The 18702-nt window shown below is 47.3% G+C and overlaps 1 protein-coding gene and 1 pseudogene across 1 annotated transcript in view; both read right to left on the bottom strand.

Annotated features, from left to right (window-relative positions):
• ADGRG5 (adhesion G protein-coupled receptor G5) overlaps positions 1–14758 on the bottom strand; it is a 20209-nt gene extending 5451 nt beyond the window's left edge. Inside the window, exons 1-7 of the mRNA XM_023514775.1 lie at positions 14697–14758; positions 5679–5781; positions 5373–5448; positions 4549–4720; positions 3876–3992; positions 3255–3371; positions 1727–1879 (exon numbers count right to left, since the gene is read on the bottom strand). Coding sequence (XP_023370543.1) covers positions 1727–1879; positions 3255–3371; positions 3876–3992; positions 4549–4720; positions 5373–5448; positions 5679–5742 — 699 coding nt within the window. The 5' untranslated portion in view covers positions 5743–5781; positions 14697–14758. The remainder of the gene's footprint in view (positions 1–1726; positions 1880–3254; positions 3372–3875; positions 3993–4548; positions 4721–5372; positions 5449–5678; positions 5782–14696) is intronic.
• Positions 801–1477, bottom strand: LOC100947786 (annotated as a pseudogene).
• Positions 14759–18702: the final 3944 nt, after the last annotated feature.

The following is an 18702-nucleotide window of genomic DNA, read 5'->3' as shown; positions in this document are numbered from 1 at the left end:
ACAGGCGCCTGCCACAATGCCCGGCTATTTTTTGGTTGCAGCCGTCATTGTTGTTTGGCGGGCCCAGGCTGGATTCGAACCTGCCACCTTAGGTGTATGTAGCTGGCGCCTTAGCCACTTGAGCCACAGGCGCTGAGCCTAACTTTTCATTTGTTCCATTAAATCCACTTTTACTCCAATTCAGACCTTTGTGTTATGAGTGGTCTATAAAACAGAAGTAGCTATGTTTCTGTATCTTGTTCACGTCACCTTCTAGGCTTATTGCATAAAACTTAGATTAGATACCCTGGATTTATTTCCTGAGCGGTAATCAGCTGATAGTGTCACTTTTACAAGAAAAACAGACATGGAAACCTTGTCCTTATAACTAGTCCTAATAGAAGTGTGACTTATTTTTACGCTCACTGGACTATAGAAAAACAACAAACTATGTGTAATTAAAATAGAGAAAGAATAAATTCTTTCTGTGGATAAATGTGTATTTAAAATTGCCTAGTAAATAAAAAATACTTGTAAGCGAAGAATTTCCTATAGTTCCAAAAAAAAAAATAATAATGTTGAATAGCCCTTATAATCAATTTTATGTTTAATCTCATTTCTTTTTGGTAAATATGGTTGCAAAAATCAAGTTATATACTCTTCTTTGTAAAAATTCTCCCCTTAACACATACTGGTCAAGACAATGGGGCGCACTAAGGCAGCACCGCCAGGAAGACAGCTGAGAAGGCAGGCGCCCCTCCTCTGACCACCCCCGCTGCGTTTTACTTTGAGGTTTTGTTAAAATAGAAACTTCGGTAAGGTCTTACAATGATCTTTTCATAAAATAAGGTACTTTTATGCTATAAAAACATTTGTTCTTGGTTAAAGGCTATGTTCTTCCATCCTCATCAGTCGCCAGCTGTCAGTATCTTCCTTAAAGATCCGTTTTTTCTTCATACCGGCACCTGCATGCAGCTCGTTGACTGTCCAGGTAGGGTTTACAGCCTAAATGTATGACACTGTCAAACAAAGCTCCTCGGTTGTTTCACATGCCTGGACATGCTGAGCTAGTCCGGGTGTTTTCTGCACATTTTGGCAGATCCTGGAGACGCAGTACCGGAACGCCTCTTCACGGTCACTCTTGCTTTGTTACAGGTCTCATGCACCTGTCATGTTGGTTGCGGCACTTGGTCAAGGAAGGGATACCAATGTTAAGATGAACCCCAAACATCCAGTCCATGGGGAGAGTTTGTAACCGTAAGGTGGGAAAGGTTTAGATCCGTCACTGCACTTATATCGGCAGAGCCCGTCCTCCCCTCCCAGGAGGTCCAAGGCGGCGTTCAGGTAGCAGGTAGGTGTCTATGCTGCAGACACCGTTCCGGAGGGTCTTCAGGGTGGCCCTCCAGTCGGTGGTCTGGGCGGGCTCTTAGCACCTGACCCTGGTGGCGGCCAGCAGGAACAGCAGGAGGGTGAACGCCAGCCAAAGGAGCAGCGCCATCCGCGCAGCGCCAGGCTCCTTGGGTCCCCGGAGCCGGGCGCGCCCCCAAAGAGCCCCCAGGACGCCCTAAGTGGAGGAGCGGGTCCCAGGCTCTGCGGCTGCGGCCGGCTCCATGCCCAGGCCTCCTTCCCGGCCGACCTACGCACCCCTCCATGGCCTCCACAGAACTGCCTTTGCCTTGCTCCTTTTCTACAGACGTGGGGTCCCCCGCTGGTCTGAGCCCCCTCACCCAGGCTGATGCACACGTACCATGAGAACCGCAAAGTAGGTGAGGTGGTTGCAGCGGCACAGCACCTGGGAAGGCGAGGGCTGCTCTGTGTGACAGCCCTCGGGGCTCCACGCCCCCCAGTGGTGCTTGCTGGCTCCCTCCTTCCAGAAGACACAGGTCAACGTGTAGCCGTCCTGAGGGGAAACGCTGGGGTCAGCCAAGAGTGCAGAGGAAGGGCTGCAAATCAGGGTCTGAAGTCCTGGGTGTCAAATGTGACTCATCGGCACACTTGTCAACGCTTCACCAGGCACTGGCTGGGCTTTGGCATCAGGCAGTCCGAGGGCCCAGCCCCACCTCCACCGTGGACTCTCAGAGTGACCTGGGCATGTGGCCAAGTGCTCTGAGCTTCAGTTTATTCATCTGTAAAATGGGATAATTTATACCCAAGTCATAAGGACGGTGGGAAAGTTAAAGACAATGTAGACTCTTGAGAACTCAGCTCTGGCCTTTTACACAGTGGGTGCTCTGTTCCCTTCTCCCTCCTCCCCATGGGGGAACGACAATGGTCCAGACCCATGCCCGGGGGACAGGGAGAAGCTCGCCCACAGAACACCTGGGTGCTAAGCCATGTGGGTGGGGAGGTGGGGAATCGACACGGACAGTGCCACAGACAAGCACAGAGGAAGGGGCAGAGGTAGCCCAGGAAGGGAAAGGGAGGTGGGGCACTGAGGCCTGAGAGGGCATGTCAGTTTCACCAGCCGGGGAGCAAGGGCATTCACGGTGGAGGGAACGGCAGTGGTGATAGCCCAGAGGGTGAAAGGAAAGGACGATGGTGAGATTCAGAGTGCAGCAGTCCTGAGGAGGCTGAAGGAAGACAGAGCCAGGGAGAAGAGGCTCTGGGATTTACAGGAACACCAGGGGCAGGGAGCAGACACACCAGGGTGTGCTCTCTAACACTCCCACCTTTGTTCTGGCATCAGCGTCTGCACTGCCCTTTGGAGCTCACTCCTCCACCTCAGTCCCTGGGCCATGCAAGCCAGACTGACCAATCCACACATGCCATCCGCCTGGGCACAGTGACTGGTGCAGGGACGGACGCATGACCCTCTGAACCTTCAGGACCCTGGAACCCTAATTTGCACTAATGGGGCAGAGCTTGCTGGGAAGATGGGAAGGAAATCAAGCACTCCAGCATCCATCCCGCCACGGATTGGAAAGACAAGGCAGGAGGCCGCTGCTGAGAGCCTGAGGCATGATGGCACTGCAGCCATTCCTGGATCCAGCCATTCCTGAAGCTAGACCACTCCTGGAAATGTCATGCAAGCCAGTAATTTCCCTTTATGCTTAAGCTGGTGTGCTACATGTACCACTTGCAATTGAAGGAATCCTGACTGACACAGGGAGTAAAAGCCTGCCTCTTTTCTTTGGTAGGAGTTTGCAAAGTGTGATAAATTTAAAACAACTTGTTTCCAAGATGGTTCCACAGGTTTGCATTTGATCAAACCAATGTTCACCAAGAAAGCCACAGAGCAGTGGTGGGGGTGGAAATAGGGACACGCCCAGCAGTACCAGGCTTTGGTTGTGCCAGAAGCTGATGTTGACTGGATCCCTGAGGTTGTTCACATGTCCGTGACTCAGCTGGGCCCCCAGGATATAGTTATTAAGCAGAGACGAGTTGTTGTCATCCTGGAAGGGCAAGCAGAAGGACTGAGTGGAGGTGACATGGGGAGACTGTGGATGATATCCAAGCCTCTCCTCCCTGGACTGCCCTCTGGGGACAGCCCCAACCCCACCCTGACTCATCTATTGCTCTGTGTCTCTATTGCTGTAATCAACCTTGCACTAAATCTCTAAGGTCCTGGTTTAAGTGATAGAGAATTCTCTGAGCAGGGACCTTATGTCTTCTTGTCTGTCTCCTGCCTAGGGACAAGCACATAGTAGGTTTGTTAGGTTTCATCTGCAGATTGCAATCTTACCTTTCTATCATTCTGCTAAAGCTGACAGGCAAACTGAGACCCAGGGAGGCACAATGGCTGGCTCCAATTATGTAGTGGGCTAGTCCCACTTGATGCTGGGCCCTACCCAGAGACCAGGCAGTGGCATGGATGACGCCTGAAGTGCCCCCAAGAAGGGGCCAGAGCACTGCCCCGTGGCCCCACCCCCCACCCTGTCCTTGGCCATGGCACTGACCTTGAAAAAGGAAGCTGTGAAGAAGTAGATGCAGATGAGCCGCAGATTCCCAGGTTGAGCTCTACAGGCGTCTTGGGTCAGCTCAGCGGGAAACTGCATGGCGTGTTGATCCCGGGCCTGGCGAGGGCCACCGACAGGCTGAGCCTGGTGTGCAAGGCCTGTAGACCCGTCTCCAAGGCCTTCAATGCCCCCAACTCCCCATTATTTGCACCTTACCCTGGTCATTTTCTTCCTCCAAGCTGCCACCTGCAGAGCCCTCTCCTCCCAGGCTCCCCAGGTCCTGGACCTTCCCTCCATCCACTCCAGTCAGGAATTTGGGGTATTTGACCAACCAAGCTGGGGCTCCTTCTCAGCACCCAGCACCCAGCCCTGGCCAGGTATCTAGCAGGGTCACACCAGGGACCTAAAAGAAGTCAGGATTCTCTGGCATCTTGCAGCAACTCGCCTCTAGCCAAAGCAGGGAGAAGACACTGTCCTTTGGGGGCCACAAAGCCCCTCCTTTTTTGCTATTCACACAAGGAACATCAGCCCCATTCTAGAGGCAGGAACTCACAGCTAGTTAGGACAGAACCAAGACTGGAGGCATGGGAGGGAGAGTGCAGCCTGAGGAAAGTCTACACCTTAAGGCCCTGAGGGTGTCTAGGATGGAGGCAGTGGCCTCCTAACCCCCAACTCCACCACCTCTAACCTGAGGTACCGGCTTCAGAGTGTCACTGCTCAGGGCGAGACCTGCAAAGTCACAGCCCAGCTTGAAGGCCAGAGACTGGATGGTGCTTGTCTGCAAGGTCAGGTTGTAGCCCGGGAAGCTGACGTTCAGCAGCATCTGCTCCAGGGTGTGGACTTGCCTGTGGGCCGAAGGGAAGACGGTGAAGGAGGGCAGAGACAGGAGAGGAGGCTCGGGGCAGCCTGGGGGGTGGGGGGCTCCCCATCCCATACCCCTGTCACTCCCAGCTCTAGGCTTGGCACTCACAGTGTCCCCAGCACACTCTTACCTCCCCATCCCACCCCAACCACCCCTTCTGATTAACTCCTTTATGGGTCCTAGTTTGTAGTCACCTCCTCCAGGAAGCTATCCATGACTGCCCCACCTCAAATGAGTGTCCCTGTGCCTCCCAGTTGCAGTTCTTAGCCCTGACCAGTCATCAGCACTGGCTTCTCACCCAGAGTTGCTTGGACTTTGGGTCACAGACCCTGCAGAGCCAGCCAGAGTCTCAGAGCCCCTTCACAGAAAAATGCACAGAGACTCACAGTCCTGCACCTGATTTCATGCCATCCATGATTGAGGGCCCCCACCCTAGATTAAACCTCCATGAGGGCAGTGGCATGTCTAGCCTGCACTGCTGGGGCCTAGTGCCAGGTACACAGTAGATACTCAATAAACATGTGCTGAAAAATAAACAGTTAGGATTCTTCACCAGACTAACCCTGGACCAAGGTGGAGGCTTGGCGGGGGAGGCACAGCTGAGCCTAAGCGGTAGAGGAAGTGACCCAACTCACTGATCAGGAGAAGGCATTCTGCGGCCCCTTTGTCGCTCCATTTTCTCCATCCAATGCAGAAGTTTTTCTGATGCATCTGTGAGAGCAAGAATCACACTTCCCCTTCAGCTGTCCCCTGGCCCCATAGTCTCTGGGCCTTCCATCCCCAGCTTGAGACGTCTAGTTCACAAGCAGTTCCTGCTGTCCCCGGAAAGCCCCAGTGTCCCCCCTTCAATCTCCCTTGGTTTGAAGCCTCCACCTTTCACATCACAGCCATGGGCCTGGACTAGGTGCCCCCCACCCCCGCAGTGGAAGGAGCCCTCTTACCTGCCATCAGGGTCTGAAAAGTCAGAAGGCACAGGCAGAGAAAAAGGGCACCACGGCAACCCATGCCCTGTGCTCAGGTCTCCTCCAAGAATTGGCTCCTGCCCTGGAAAAGGTACGTGCATCATCTTTATGGTAAAGAGGGACCTCTAACTTCCAGGCATCTCATGTGTCCCTGGGCCAGGACACGCATAGCCTCTTATTTCATCCTTACCACTTCTGCCTTTCACCGATGAGGAAATTGAGGTTCAGAGGGCAAAGGATTCTGCTTTGCTTAAAGCTACCTGAAGCCAGGTCTCTGTGACTCCAGAATCCTTGATCATGGAATAACGGCTGCCATTAGCAGCCGTGCCTGAGATGCCCCCCTTCCCCCCAAAATGGTCTTTGTGGGGTCTCCCCCAGGGCCCTGACCTTACCTAGGGGGAAGTTGCCTGGGAGCTTTGGTTAAGGCTCTGTCTCTCTCTGCCCTCATTTTTCTCAGTTTCAAAATGAACTAATAAACTTCTGCTTAAACACAGCAAATTTACATCTGCCCCTGAAGCCCCACTAAAATGGGAATGAATGAATAAAATAGGCTCAAAGTCACAGAGACAGAACACCGAGAAAGCCAACTACAGAGAGGGGAGAGAGCAGCAAAGCTGCAGAAGCTACAAATCAGAGGGGGGGAAGCACGTGGTAAGAAATTTCTCAGACCATAAAAAGTCGAAGCCAAGTGGCTGAGGGGAAAGAGATGTGGGGCTGAGAGGAGGATGGTGGGTGGGGGGCAAGGAAAAGCCACACAGCCTTGGAAGCACCTGAGAACTGGAGGCATCAGGAGCCTCTGAAGTAGGGATAAAGGATGATGCTAAAAACAGGATTGTTGGGTGGCGCCTGTGGCTCAGTGAGCAGGGCATTGGCCCCATATACTGAGGGTGGCGGGTTCAAACCCAGCCCCGGCCAAACTGCAACAAAAAAAATAGCCAGGCGTTGTGGTGGGCACCTGTAGTCCCAGCTACCTGGGAGGCTGAAGCAAGAGAATCACTTAACCCCAAGAGTTTGAGGTTGCTGTGAGCTGCGATGCCATGGCACTCTACCCAGGGTGACATAAAGAGATTCTGTCTCAAAAAATAAAAATAAAGGCTCAGCGCCTGTGGCTCAAGCGGCTAAGACACCAGCCACATACACCTAAGGTGGCGGGTTCAAATCCAGCCCGGACCTGCCAAACAACGATAATGGCTACAACCAAAAAATAGCCAGGCGTTGTGGCGGGCACCTGTGGTCCCAGCTACTTGGGAGGCTGAGGCAGGAGACTCGCTTGAGCCCAGGAGTTGGAGGTTGCTGTGAGCTGTGATGCCATAGCACTCTACCCAGGGGGATAGCTTGAGGCACTGTCTCAAAAAAAAAAGAAAAAAGAAAAAAGAAAAAAAGAAAAATAAAAAAAGAAAGGAGGAAAAGGAGAATATATATGAGGGCTGTCTGGAAAGTATCCAGCCACATATGTCTCTATTTTTTATATTACATGGCTGGACACTTTCCAGACAGCGCTCACAGACGATCTGACAGGTTCAAGCACGTGGAAAAATTGTTTTCAAAGATGTCTTATGGAAAGTCTGCAAATAAAAAGAAGCAATTAATTTCGAGCTAACCAAGTTGTATAAGAAAGAAAATGTAATCTTCCTACACTACTTGACTTAAAATGGAATAAAATTTATATAGTCATAATAGAAACAGTAAAGCGGAGATTTATCTTTTTAATTGTATAAAGACCACATTAAATGGTTTTGACTTTTGCTTAAAACGTAGAGAGCCACAAGAGACCGTCACTCCCTTCATGACAATGGAAAAAGCCAAATAACGTGCAAAATCAATTTTTTGAGCCCATGGGAGAGCCGAGTCACAAGGTAACCAAGTGAACTCGCTTTTAATGGCAATTGGAACCTAATTACCTTCGATAGATGAAACACATGATTTATTTCACCTTTGATACAGCAGGGAGGAATAAATAGTTGCCACAAAAATAAGTAATAAGAAAATAACTGGTGCTTTCGTGAATTCTTAATGGCTGAACATGAGCTCGAGCATCAGTTTAGAATCCCTGAGGATGCCAGACACAAGGGGAGCCCAAGCCCAGCAGGCAGCTTCTTCCCACAGTGCTCATGAGAATGATTGGGGGTGGGGCAGGATCTAAGGGAGGCCCCCTGGTGACACAGGCTTGAAGGACCTGCCAAGGTATGAGGGTGGCACGGGAGTAGGAATATCCTTGGAATTCCTAGGACATTTCCCTAGAACTCCATGACCAATAAAAATATCTTTCAAAAACAAAGACAGAGGCCAGTCTCAGTGGCTCACACCTATCATCCTAGCACTTTGGGAGGCCAAGGAGGGAGGACCACTTGAGATTGAGGTTGCAGTGAGCTACAATGATGCAGAATAAGGACTTCTTCAGAGGAGCAAGGAGTTAGAGCATTCGTGGCCACCAGATCTGCTGTAAAAGAAATATTAAAGGAAGTTTTTAGGGCAGAAGGAAAATTATACCAGATAGAAATTTGGAAGTATACACACACACAAAATGGAGAGTTATTGGAATTTATAAAAATATGCCAAATATAAAAATAAGCTTCTTGGCTCGGCGCCTGTGGCTCAAGTGGCTAAGGCGCCAGCCACATACACCTAAGGTGGCGGGTTCGAGTCCCCAGCCCGGGCCCGCCAAACAACAATGATGGCTGCAACCAAAAAATGGCCAGGCGCTGTAGCAGGCGCCTGTAGTCCCAGCTACTCGGGAGGCTGAGGCAGGAGACTTGCTTGAGCCCAGGAGTTGGAAGTTGCTGTGAGCTATGATGCCATGGCACTCTACCCAGGGGGATAGCTTGAGGCTCCGTGTCCAAAAAATAAAAATAAAAAATAAAAAAAATAAAAATAAAAATAAGCTTCTTTAGTTGTAATTAATGTCTAATGTAAGAATAGTCACAATGTTTTGTGAGGATCATGATATATGTAGAAGTAAAAATGTAACACAAAAATAACAAACAGCAGGAAGAAGGAAATGGAAGCATTCAGTGGTAAGTTTTTATGCTATATTTTAAGTGTTGTGACATTATTTGAAAGTCAATTACGGAAAATTACATATGTATCTTGTGAACTGTGCCCAGCCACTCGTGCAGCTAAGACAGAAGAGTCACTTGAACCCCAGAGTTTGAGATTACTGTGAGTCAGGCCGATGCCACAACACTCTAGCCTGGGCAGCAGAGTAAAACTGTCTCAAAAAAAAAGAAAAATGTCAAAAGTATAGGATCAGAGAATAGATCCATTGTTGCTAGGAAGTGGACAAAAGATACTGGCTTTTCAGGGCACTAGAAATGTTCTGTAAGTTGACTGTGATATATATGTAGATACGTGACTGTACACGTCTGTCAAAACCCATCAACTACTCTCCAACGGGGTGAATTTCATTGTGTGTATGCGTCTATAAGCCAGACGCTAGAAAATCAAACCAAAAAACATATTGAGAGGATGGAGAGGAGGAAACAAAAAGAGGAAGGGAAGGCAAGAGAGAGAGTCTTCCAGGAAAGAAAGCCACACACAAAAAAAACCCCACAGAGCTTCAGCAAGGGAGAACCACAAAATGAAAAACACCTGTATGACGGTAGTGGCAGCGGGAAGGAGGTGAGAGCATGAGCTTTAATTTTTCCACCCTTGGGTTTGCAAAGTTCTGAAATATGATAGCACCCAGCGAGGGTATAGAAAGACAGGCACATTTCTCCACTCTGTCAACGTCAAGAGCCTCATCTCCAAGGGATACATTTGAACATTCTGTTCGGAATATCCTTTGACCCAGGAAATTCACTGTTATAATTTATCCTGTGGAAATGATCCAGTGTGTCTGCCACCTGCACACTCCCCAGCTCTTATTTATCTGGGGCAGGCCATTTTCCTACAAGCACAACCGCGTGAATACAACACACAATCACCTGTTCGTATCAAAACACACGGCCTGCCGAGAAACACAGAGTACAACCTGCGCTAACTGTTGGCTGGAGTCCCTACGACCTGAGGAAATTCATCAGACAGGCTCCCACCGTGGAGCAGGCACACAAATAGAACAACATCAACAAAAACGGGTCTGACATTTTCCCACGTCGGAGCAGAACAGGAAGAGTTAATAAAGATGAGCAAGTTAATAAAGAAAAATTAAAACCTACATAGATGTCTACCAGCAGAGGAAGAAAGTAATTTACAGTTCAATGCCACTCCGGAAAACAGTTTGTCAGTTTCATATAAAAATAAACACACATATCTACTGTATGAGCAAATAATTGTACTCTCGGACTTCTATTTCAGAGAAATAAAACCTCGTGATCACACAAAAATCTATACAGAAACATTCACAGCAGCTTTGTTCATAATAGTCCCTAACTGGGAACCTCATTGGCCCTTTCAGGGGTAACTGGTAAGACTGTGATACATCCATACTATGAAATGCACTCAGCAACACAAAAATAAATTTCCTACAAAACGATGATACACACAACTTGCATCTGAAGGTCATTATCCTGAGGATAAAAAAAGCCAATCTTAAAATGTTATGTGCTGTATGATTCAATTTATGTAACATTCTTCAAGTGACAAGATTAAAGAGATGAACAAATGAGTGGTTGGAAAGGTTTAGGGAGGGAGAGTACGTGTCTTTAAAAGGTAGCACAAGGGATCCTTGTGGCAATGGAACAGTTTAGTGTCTTGACTGTGGTGGTGGTTACAGGAACCTACACACAGGATAAAACTGCATAGAAAACAGATTGACAGCTTCTCATAAAGGTAAAATGCGCTCACCATACAAACTGCACGCATAAATGAGTACACGTAAAACAGGTGAAATCTAACAAGGTCTGTGAATTGTACCAAAGCCAACTTCCTGGTTTTGATATTGCACTGTAGGTGTATAAGATGTTACTATGGAGAATACTGAGTGAAGGGTACGTGGAACTTTTCCGTACTATTTTTCTGCAATCTCCTGGGAAGTTTTTCAAAATTCAAAATTAAAAAATACAGTACAATGGCTTGCCATTCCACTATTAAAAATTATGTTTATGAGGCCAAGTGCAGTGGCTCATGTCTAATACCAGCATTCTGGAAGTTCTGAAGCAGCCGATTACTTGAGCAGATGAGTTCGAGACCAGCCTGAGCAAGAGTGAGATCCAGTCTTTGAAAAATAGCCAGGCATTGTGGCAGGTGCCTTTAGTTCCAGCTACTTGGGGGGCTGAGGCAAGAGGATCACTTGAGCCCAAGAGTTTGAGGTTGCTGTGAGCTATGATGCCACAGCACCTTACCGAGGGCAACAAAGTAAGACTCTGTCTCAAAAAAAAAAAAAAGTTTATGTGGCCATGTAAAAAAGGAGCAGAGTACATCATTGAGTAGAAACAGCTGGCTGAAAAAAACACCTATAAGGCCAGGCGCAGTGGGCAGGCCAAGGCGGGTGGATTACCTGAGCTCAAAAAAAAAGAAAAGAAAGAAAAGAACATACATAATATAATCACATTGATGGAAAATATATTTGTATGCATATTGAAGCACATCAGTTTATCTAAAAGAAAGGTCACTAAAATGTTAATTATGTTTTTTGAAGGGAGGATTTTTCTTCCTTCTTTATATTTTCTATATTGTTTAAATTTTCCATAACAAACATATGCTACCTTCACAGAGGAAAACAAAATTGTCTAATGCCTAGGCTTTTTTTAAATGCTCCAATTTACTATTTATCAATGTGGAAAAAAATAGCGACATTTGCTTAGGAAAGACAAAAATCATGTTGCAAAACAATGTCATCACATCCTTGCAAAAAATCATTATTTTTAATATATGCAAAATCTAGAAGATGCACATGTGGGTATAGGCAACGGTCACTTGTGGGTGGTGAGATTATGGGCTTATGTGTTTTGCCTATCTCTATTTTCTCGTATTTCCCCATATGTTATAGCTGTACATTTTTCAATTTTTTTTTTTTTTGAGATCGTCTCACTTTGTCACCTTGGGTAGAGTGCCGTGGTGTCATAGCTCATAGCAGCCTCAAACTCTCGGGCTCAAGCAATTCTCTTGCCTCAGCCTCCCAAATAGCTAGGACTACTAGCACCTGTCAATGCCCAGCTATTTTTTTTTTAGAGACAAGTTCTCACTCTTGCACGAGCTAATCTCAAACTCATGAGCTCAGGCAATCCACCCAACTTGGCCTCCCCGAGTGCTGAAATTATAGGCGTGAGCCACCACACCCGGCCTACATTTTTTCAATTTTTATTTACTCTTTGGATAGTTCAGAAATGTTCGTCTTTACAATAAATAGATACAAAAAGGTACCAACTGTGTCACTCACTCACTCAGTTCCCAGTCATTCCCAGGAAACCAGCATGACAGGTGTGTTGTATATTTTCTGGACTTTCTTCATAAGCAAACAAACATTTTTCTCAGTTGATATAGAAAGTAACATACTCTATATACCATTCTACATTTTGCTTTTTCACTTGAAAATACACCTTGGAGAGCTTCCACTTTTTCAATTGCATATTCTATTATTGTAGGGTTAACCAGTCCCCTGTTAATGCTGTGTGTGGCTCTAGTCATTTGCAAAAACTGCTATAGCTACACACAGTATGGCTGTATTTATGTTATTTCCCACATGGGAAAGATCACCATTTGCCCACTTTTATATTGGCTTAGACTTTTCCTTATCAATTTCTAGAAACTTTATATAATAGGAAAATCAGCTGTATTACATGGGTTACAAATTTATATGGCCTTTTATTGCCCATGGAGAATTAGCTTTTTAAATAATTTTATGGAATAAAATTTATCAGTATTTTATCTCTTGGCTTCTGGATTTTGCACTGTTGATAGAAAAGCCTTCTTTACTCCCATATTATGAAAGACTTCTGCTATGTTTCTTCTTATACTTTTTTAAAATTTACGACTCATGACATAGAAAATTCTAATACTTTTTATGGTTTCGTTTTTCACATTGGAATCTCCAGACCGTGAGCATTGGTCCTGGAGTACAGCACATAGAGAACCAATTTTAGTATTTTCCCCAGATGGTCACTCATTTTTCTTAACACTATTTCCTAATATATATGTTTATTTTCATAGAGGGAGCGAGACTCTGGAGTCACAGAGTGCTGGATTCTTATTTATTTGGCTATTTGGTTGATTGACTATGTTACTTTGGGTGATTCACTTGCCCGCTCAGAACCTCAGAGAAGAAACTAGGGAAAGGGATTAAGCAGACAAAGGAAGAGGCTGAATGAAACAATTTGAAATATTTTAGGTGAGAAAACTGGGGCCCCAAAGTGGAGGACCTGATAGTACAGACCGGACCTCAAGCCAGAGTGTCCAGCCCTTCACTCTACTAATATGGAAATTAAGAGCTAGACAAAACAGATGGATTTGACCTCTAGCATCTGACCCGAAGGCCAGGTCCCCAGGCCCTTAGCCACTGCTGGCAGACAGACACCAAGCAAAGAGCCTAACCCCATCACACAACGGTTCTCCAGAACAAAGCAGAAGTGACATCTCCACCAAATACCTCAGATAGAAGCTGTGGTTTCCACCACCTTTCCCAGGAGCAAATCAGTCTTTAGGTCTCCTTGCAACCTCCAGCATCCCCCTGCCCACCCTTCAGAGAAGTCACCACACTCCAACACCACACATGTTCAGTGATTTCATTCTCTACCCTGCAATTGGTTATGGGGGCCCTCTGGGTAACAGAAATCCCCTACCTGACTACCAAGATAGTTCCAACTGACCACAGGGAAACTGAATACTACGGAAGAGAAATTTGCTTGGGGGTCTACCGCAGGCAAGTGATCAAGCCCGGGCTCAAACTCAGATTCCAAATCCAGGGCTCCACCCCCTGCACAAGGCAGCCTTCCAGAGATGGTTGAGTAGCTGAGCTGCTATTTGGACAAGTAAGATCTTCTTTAGGATAACAGAGAGATGAAGAGACACGCGGAACACAGGACAGAGCCTTTGGATGACGGGAATTTGATAACCAGCTCCAGTATTTGGTGCCTGGACTATATGACATTAGGTAAGGAACTTGACCTCTGCGTGCCTCAGGTTTTCTCATCTATAAAATGAGGTCAAGGGAAAGAGACTCAGAATACATATTTCCCTGCCCCACACTCCTGGGAACCAGGCCCTGGCCCTGGTCCAGGGCTCTGACCAAAGTCCTTAGCCAGAAAGACATCTGAGTGGGGCTTTAGAACCCCTTTCTTCCACCCTTGAGCTGACTGTGTACTCTCGAACCCCCCCTCCCCAGCAGCACCAGGCCTGCTGAGCCAGCCCTGTTTCTGCACATGGCCCCACCTATATCCACCAGATAGCTACCTCTGCCAGGCACAGCTGCCTCTGTCGGCCACAGTCTGGAGCCCCACCCCTGGTTTCCCTGCAGCCTGGGTAAGGAATGAATCTCTGATCTCTGGGAAAAAAAAAACAACAAAAAACCCTAAGAGATGTTATTATTAGTCCCATTTCACAGGTGAAAAACAGGAGGCCTTGTCAAAGTTCAGTGGGGAGTCTGTGACCAAGCCAAAGCCAAGGCCATTTCCCTGAGACATGCTGACCCCAGGCTCTATTCCAACTTACTCTGAGAAGAAATGCACCTGCTTCAGTCTGCCAAGCACAAACTCTGTGCCAGGCCCTGCATTAAGCATCTGACTGTCACTCAAGGTGCAAGTTACTGAACTAAGCCCATTTTACAGATGAGGAAACTAAGGTCCGAAAAGAAAGGTTCAGTAACTTGCCCCAGGCCACATAGGGGGACTAATTTGTGAACCCGGTGCCTAATCACTCCTTAATTTAAATTGCCTCTTCTTCCAAAAACACAGCTCTCTACATTTCCCCAGATTTGGAGTTGCCAGCCAGAAGGGAGTGAGGGCCCCCAGCTTGTTGCTCCTGGGATGTCACCAGGCCTGTGCCCATCTGGACAAGGACATGCCCAGTGACCACTGGGATAAGAACAGAGAGCTGAGGGCAGGGGTACAGGGAGGAGAGGCCCACCTGTGAAGCTGCCGCTGCAGTCTCAGCTGCTGCCCCGGCTGAGGTCCTGCTGCTTCTGCAGGAAGAAGAAGTGAGGTGGAGCAGCTGCCGACAGCCCTCTCTTCATCCCACGCCCACATGCCACTTGACTTCTCTCTGCTCCCTTTACCCTAATTCCACACCGCACTTTCACTTCACTTCTTCTTTTTTTTTTTTTGAGACAGAGTCTCACTTTGTTGCCCTCAGCAGAGTGCTGTGGCATCAGCTCACAGCAACCTCAAATTCTTGGGCTCAAGCAATCCCCTTGCCTCAGCCTCCCAGGTAGCTGGGACTAGAGGCGCCCACCACAACACCCAGTTATTTTTTTAGAGATGGGTCTCGCTCTAGCTCAGATTGGTGTCAAACTCACGAGTTCAGGTTATCCGCCAGCCTCGGCCTCCCAAGAGTGCTGGGATTACAGGCGTGAGCCACTGAGCCCGACCTCACTTCACTTCTTCTTTTGCCAGCAGCCTCTTTGCTTCCTGAGCTGATGGCCATGCCCATGTCACCTCTTGCTCTCACCTCCCCAAGCCCTGCCGCACTTCTTGGGACAGCCACACTTCTATGGCAGTGCTTGAAGAGCAGGCAATGTGGCATCATGTAGTAGGGTTCATGACCCACTTCCACTCTGCACCCGTGGGTGACATATGTTGCCTCTCTGGGCTTTAGTTGCCCCAGCTATAGAAAACGGAGAATGATCCCCACATGACCTTATGATCAATGGGATTGATGATGGCAAGGACCTCAGGCAAGGGCTGGGTCAGACTGCCTGGGTTCAAGACCCAAGCCCAGCATTTACTAGCTGGCTGACTTGACACAAGTAAGTCACCTAGGGCACTCTTTTGAATATATTTCTCTTTTGTGAAATGGAAATAATGACAGTACCACTCTGTGGGGGTACTTACCAAAAGTAAGGCTGGCAAAGTCACTGAAAGTGTTGTATAAAGCTGTCACGTTTCACAGATGGGAAACCTGAAGTCTGCAGAGCTCAGAAAACGTGGCCAGACAGTAGGGCTGGAAAGCTGGCCAGCTCCTCCTCAAGTCAGGGGTTTGGATGAGCCTGTCATACCCTCCATAGTGACTCTGTGTATATGTGTGTTTGTGGGTGTGTGTTGGTAGAGGGGACATCCTCACTTGCCTGGACTCCATCCAGATTCCCTGGGGAAATAGTGACTCAAGAATGTGCTTTTCTTCTACTGAGGATAAGACTGAGATACAATGAAAGGGAGAACCAGACATGTTCCCTCCTCTCTGTCCTTACCTAGGGCCTTTCCAGCATCAGCCCAAGCACAGCCCACTGGGAGCACAAGTGGCCTCTGGGGGAAGAGGGAGGGAAATTGTACCTTGGAGGGCAGCCAGCCTCCCACCCCAACTGCAGTGAGGAGGCTTTGCAGGGACCCCAGTGCACCTGTGTTTTGACTCCTTGGCCACACTCCTACTGGGTGACTTGTCCTTCTTTGCACTTTCTTTGACCGTGACCCAGACCTTAACCTTTCTTTGACCGTGACCCAGACCTTAACCTCCAGGTCCTTCCTTTTTGAGGCATTCTAGCCACCTCTAAGATTGCAATGCTAGCTACCTCCTTCCTCATAGTGTATCAGAGCCCAAGAGGCTGCTCTCAGGGCACAGGAGGAGATCCCTCAGTCCCTCTGTTTTGCAGCCTGAATTTGTAGCAGCCTCACCATGCCCTATCTCATGGGGGTTCCAGTTATCTAGCCCTGAACTCTGGGTCCTGAAAACATTGCCAAGACATTCTCCTGCTCAAATGTCAGCACTGGCTTCCTATTGCCTTCATGGTCTAACCCCATGCAACCCAGATCCCAGGCAGGGAGGAGGGTTATACACCATGCAGAGTGAAGTGTCTCCCAGGTAGGGGCACTCTGGTAAGTGGGACTCCAAATTTAGATGAACTAAATATTTCTTTCCTTTCCTTCCTTTTTTTTTTTTTAAACAGTCTCACTCTGTTGCCCAAGCTAGAGTGCCATGGTGTTATGTTATAGCTCATAGCAACCTTACACTCCTGGGTCCAAGCGATCCTCCTGCCTCAGCCTCCCAAGTAGCTGGGACTACAGGTGCCCACCACAGCACCAGACTAAATTTTCCTATTTGTAGTAGAGACAGGGTCTTGCTTTTACTCAGGCTGGTCTTCAATTCCTGAGCTCAAGTAGTCCTCCTGCCTCAGCCTCCCAGAGTGCTAGGATTACAGGCATGAGCCACTGTGCCCCACCTAAGCATCACTTTCTAAGTCTTTCTTGACCTTGGTTGTGTCCAGCAGAAGCTTCAGTTTAGGGCTAATTTGTTTTAATCCCTCCCTAACACTGACTTATGCCCCGCCTTTTTTTCCCATTTTCAATCTTTTATCAGACATTAAAAACAAGATGATTTTTAAATTCTTTATTATAAAATATATGATAGCTTACCATTCTAACCATTTTAAAATGTACAGTTCAGTAGAATTAAGCACATTCACATTATTATGCAAATATCACCACCATCTCTCTCCAAATCTTTTTCATCTTTTCAAAATGAAACTCCATACTACTCATTAAATAAAACTCTTCATCCTCTCCTCCTGGTAGCCCCTGGGAACCACTGCCTGGTTCTATGAATCTGACGACTTCAGATGCCTCATATAAGTAAAATCACATATAGTATTTATCCTTTTGTGATTGGCTTATTTCATTTAGCAGGATGTCTTCACGGTTCATCCATGATGTAGTATGCATTCTGTTAAAGTTGACTAATAGTCTACTACACGTATATACATAATATTTTGTGTATCCACTCACCAGTGCAGTGGTTCTCAACCAGTGGGTCGCGACCCCTTTGGGGGTCTCCTGCATATCAGATATTTACAATTCATAGCAGTAGGAAAATTACAGTTATGAAGTAGCAACAAAAATAATTTTATGATTGGGAGTCACCACAATATGAGGAACTGCATTAGGAAGGTTAAGAACCACTGTGATAGAGACTTGGGCTGTTTCCACCTTTTGGCTATTGCGAATAATGCTACCATGAACTGGGGTACACAAAATATGCCCCTCTTTTCTAGGTAGATTTCAATAACATTGTTTTGTTGGCATACTATTTTTTATTTTCTTTTGTCTGTGGCAAGTGAGAGATTTCTGTTTACCTTAGTAACATGAAATAGTCCCTGAAAATACACTTATGTCCTAAGAAGTGAAATGATTTTAAGAAAAATGCTAAGTAAATAAGGGCACAAGTGCTACAAGTTAGTGGCAAACGATAGCAGCAGCGATACAGAAGAGGGAACTGCTGACGTGTGGGAAATAGGGACACAAACCTCAGTCATAAACCCCACTGACCTGAGTTGGAGAGAGAAACTGCGGGAGCCACTGGGGAGGCTGACACCAGACGTACACAGTATTCAGAGAGATTCCTGGAAGTTGTGCTTTCAGGAACAGAGGTGAGTATGGTAAAATTAAGAGGCAGATCTGGGGTCTGAGACCTCCCAGTGTGACCCTAGGCCAGTCACCTGACTTTTGATCTTCATTTTCCTCACTATGAATGGTGAGGCTGGGCACAGCGGCTCATACCTATAATCCCAGCACTTCGGTAGGCAGAAAGGATCACATGAGCTCAGAGTTATAGTGAGTTATGATCTGACCACTGCACTCCAACCTGACAGAGTAAGAACCCATCTCTGAAAACAAAATACCAAGCCCCCTCCCACCCATGGGAGGCTGTAAAGCCTAAGGCCAGCAACCATTTTGGTGCGATGAGCAGGTGGGTCCCTCCTCTACAAGAAACACCCGCCCCAGCGTAATCCCTTCCTCCTTTACCAGAAAGAGCCCAATCAGTATGAGGTTATAGCTGCAGTGTAGGTAGACTATCAACTCAGTCTCCATGACCTTCTCCAGCTCTATCCCCACCTCCCAAAACTCTGGGCAACAGTTCTGGCCTCCCCAAGTTGTCACTTACTGGCTGTGGGCCTCCTTTAAGACTGAATTACGGGCCCCTTTCA

Source organism: Otolemur garnettii, unplaced genomic scaffold, assembly GCF_000181295.1.
Source record: "Otolemur garnettii isolate 467f Iridium unplaced genomic scaffold, OtoGar3 scaffold00058, whole genome shotgun sequence".
Taxonomy (NCBI): Eukaryota; Metazoa; Chordata; class Mammalia; order Primates; family Galagidae; genus Otolemur; species Otolemur garnettii.
Note: the sequence above shows the minus strand (reverse complement) of the source record. Positions and strands in the feature narration are given on the sequence as shown.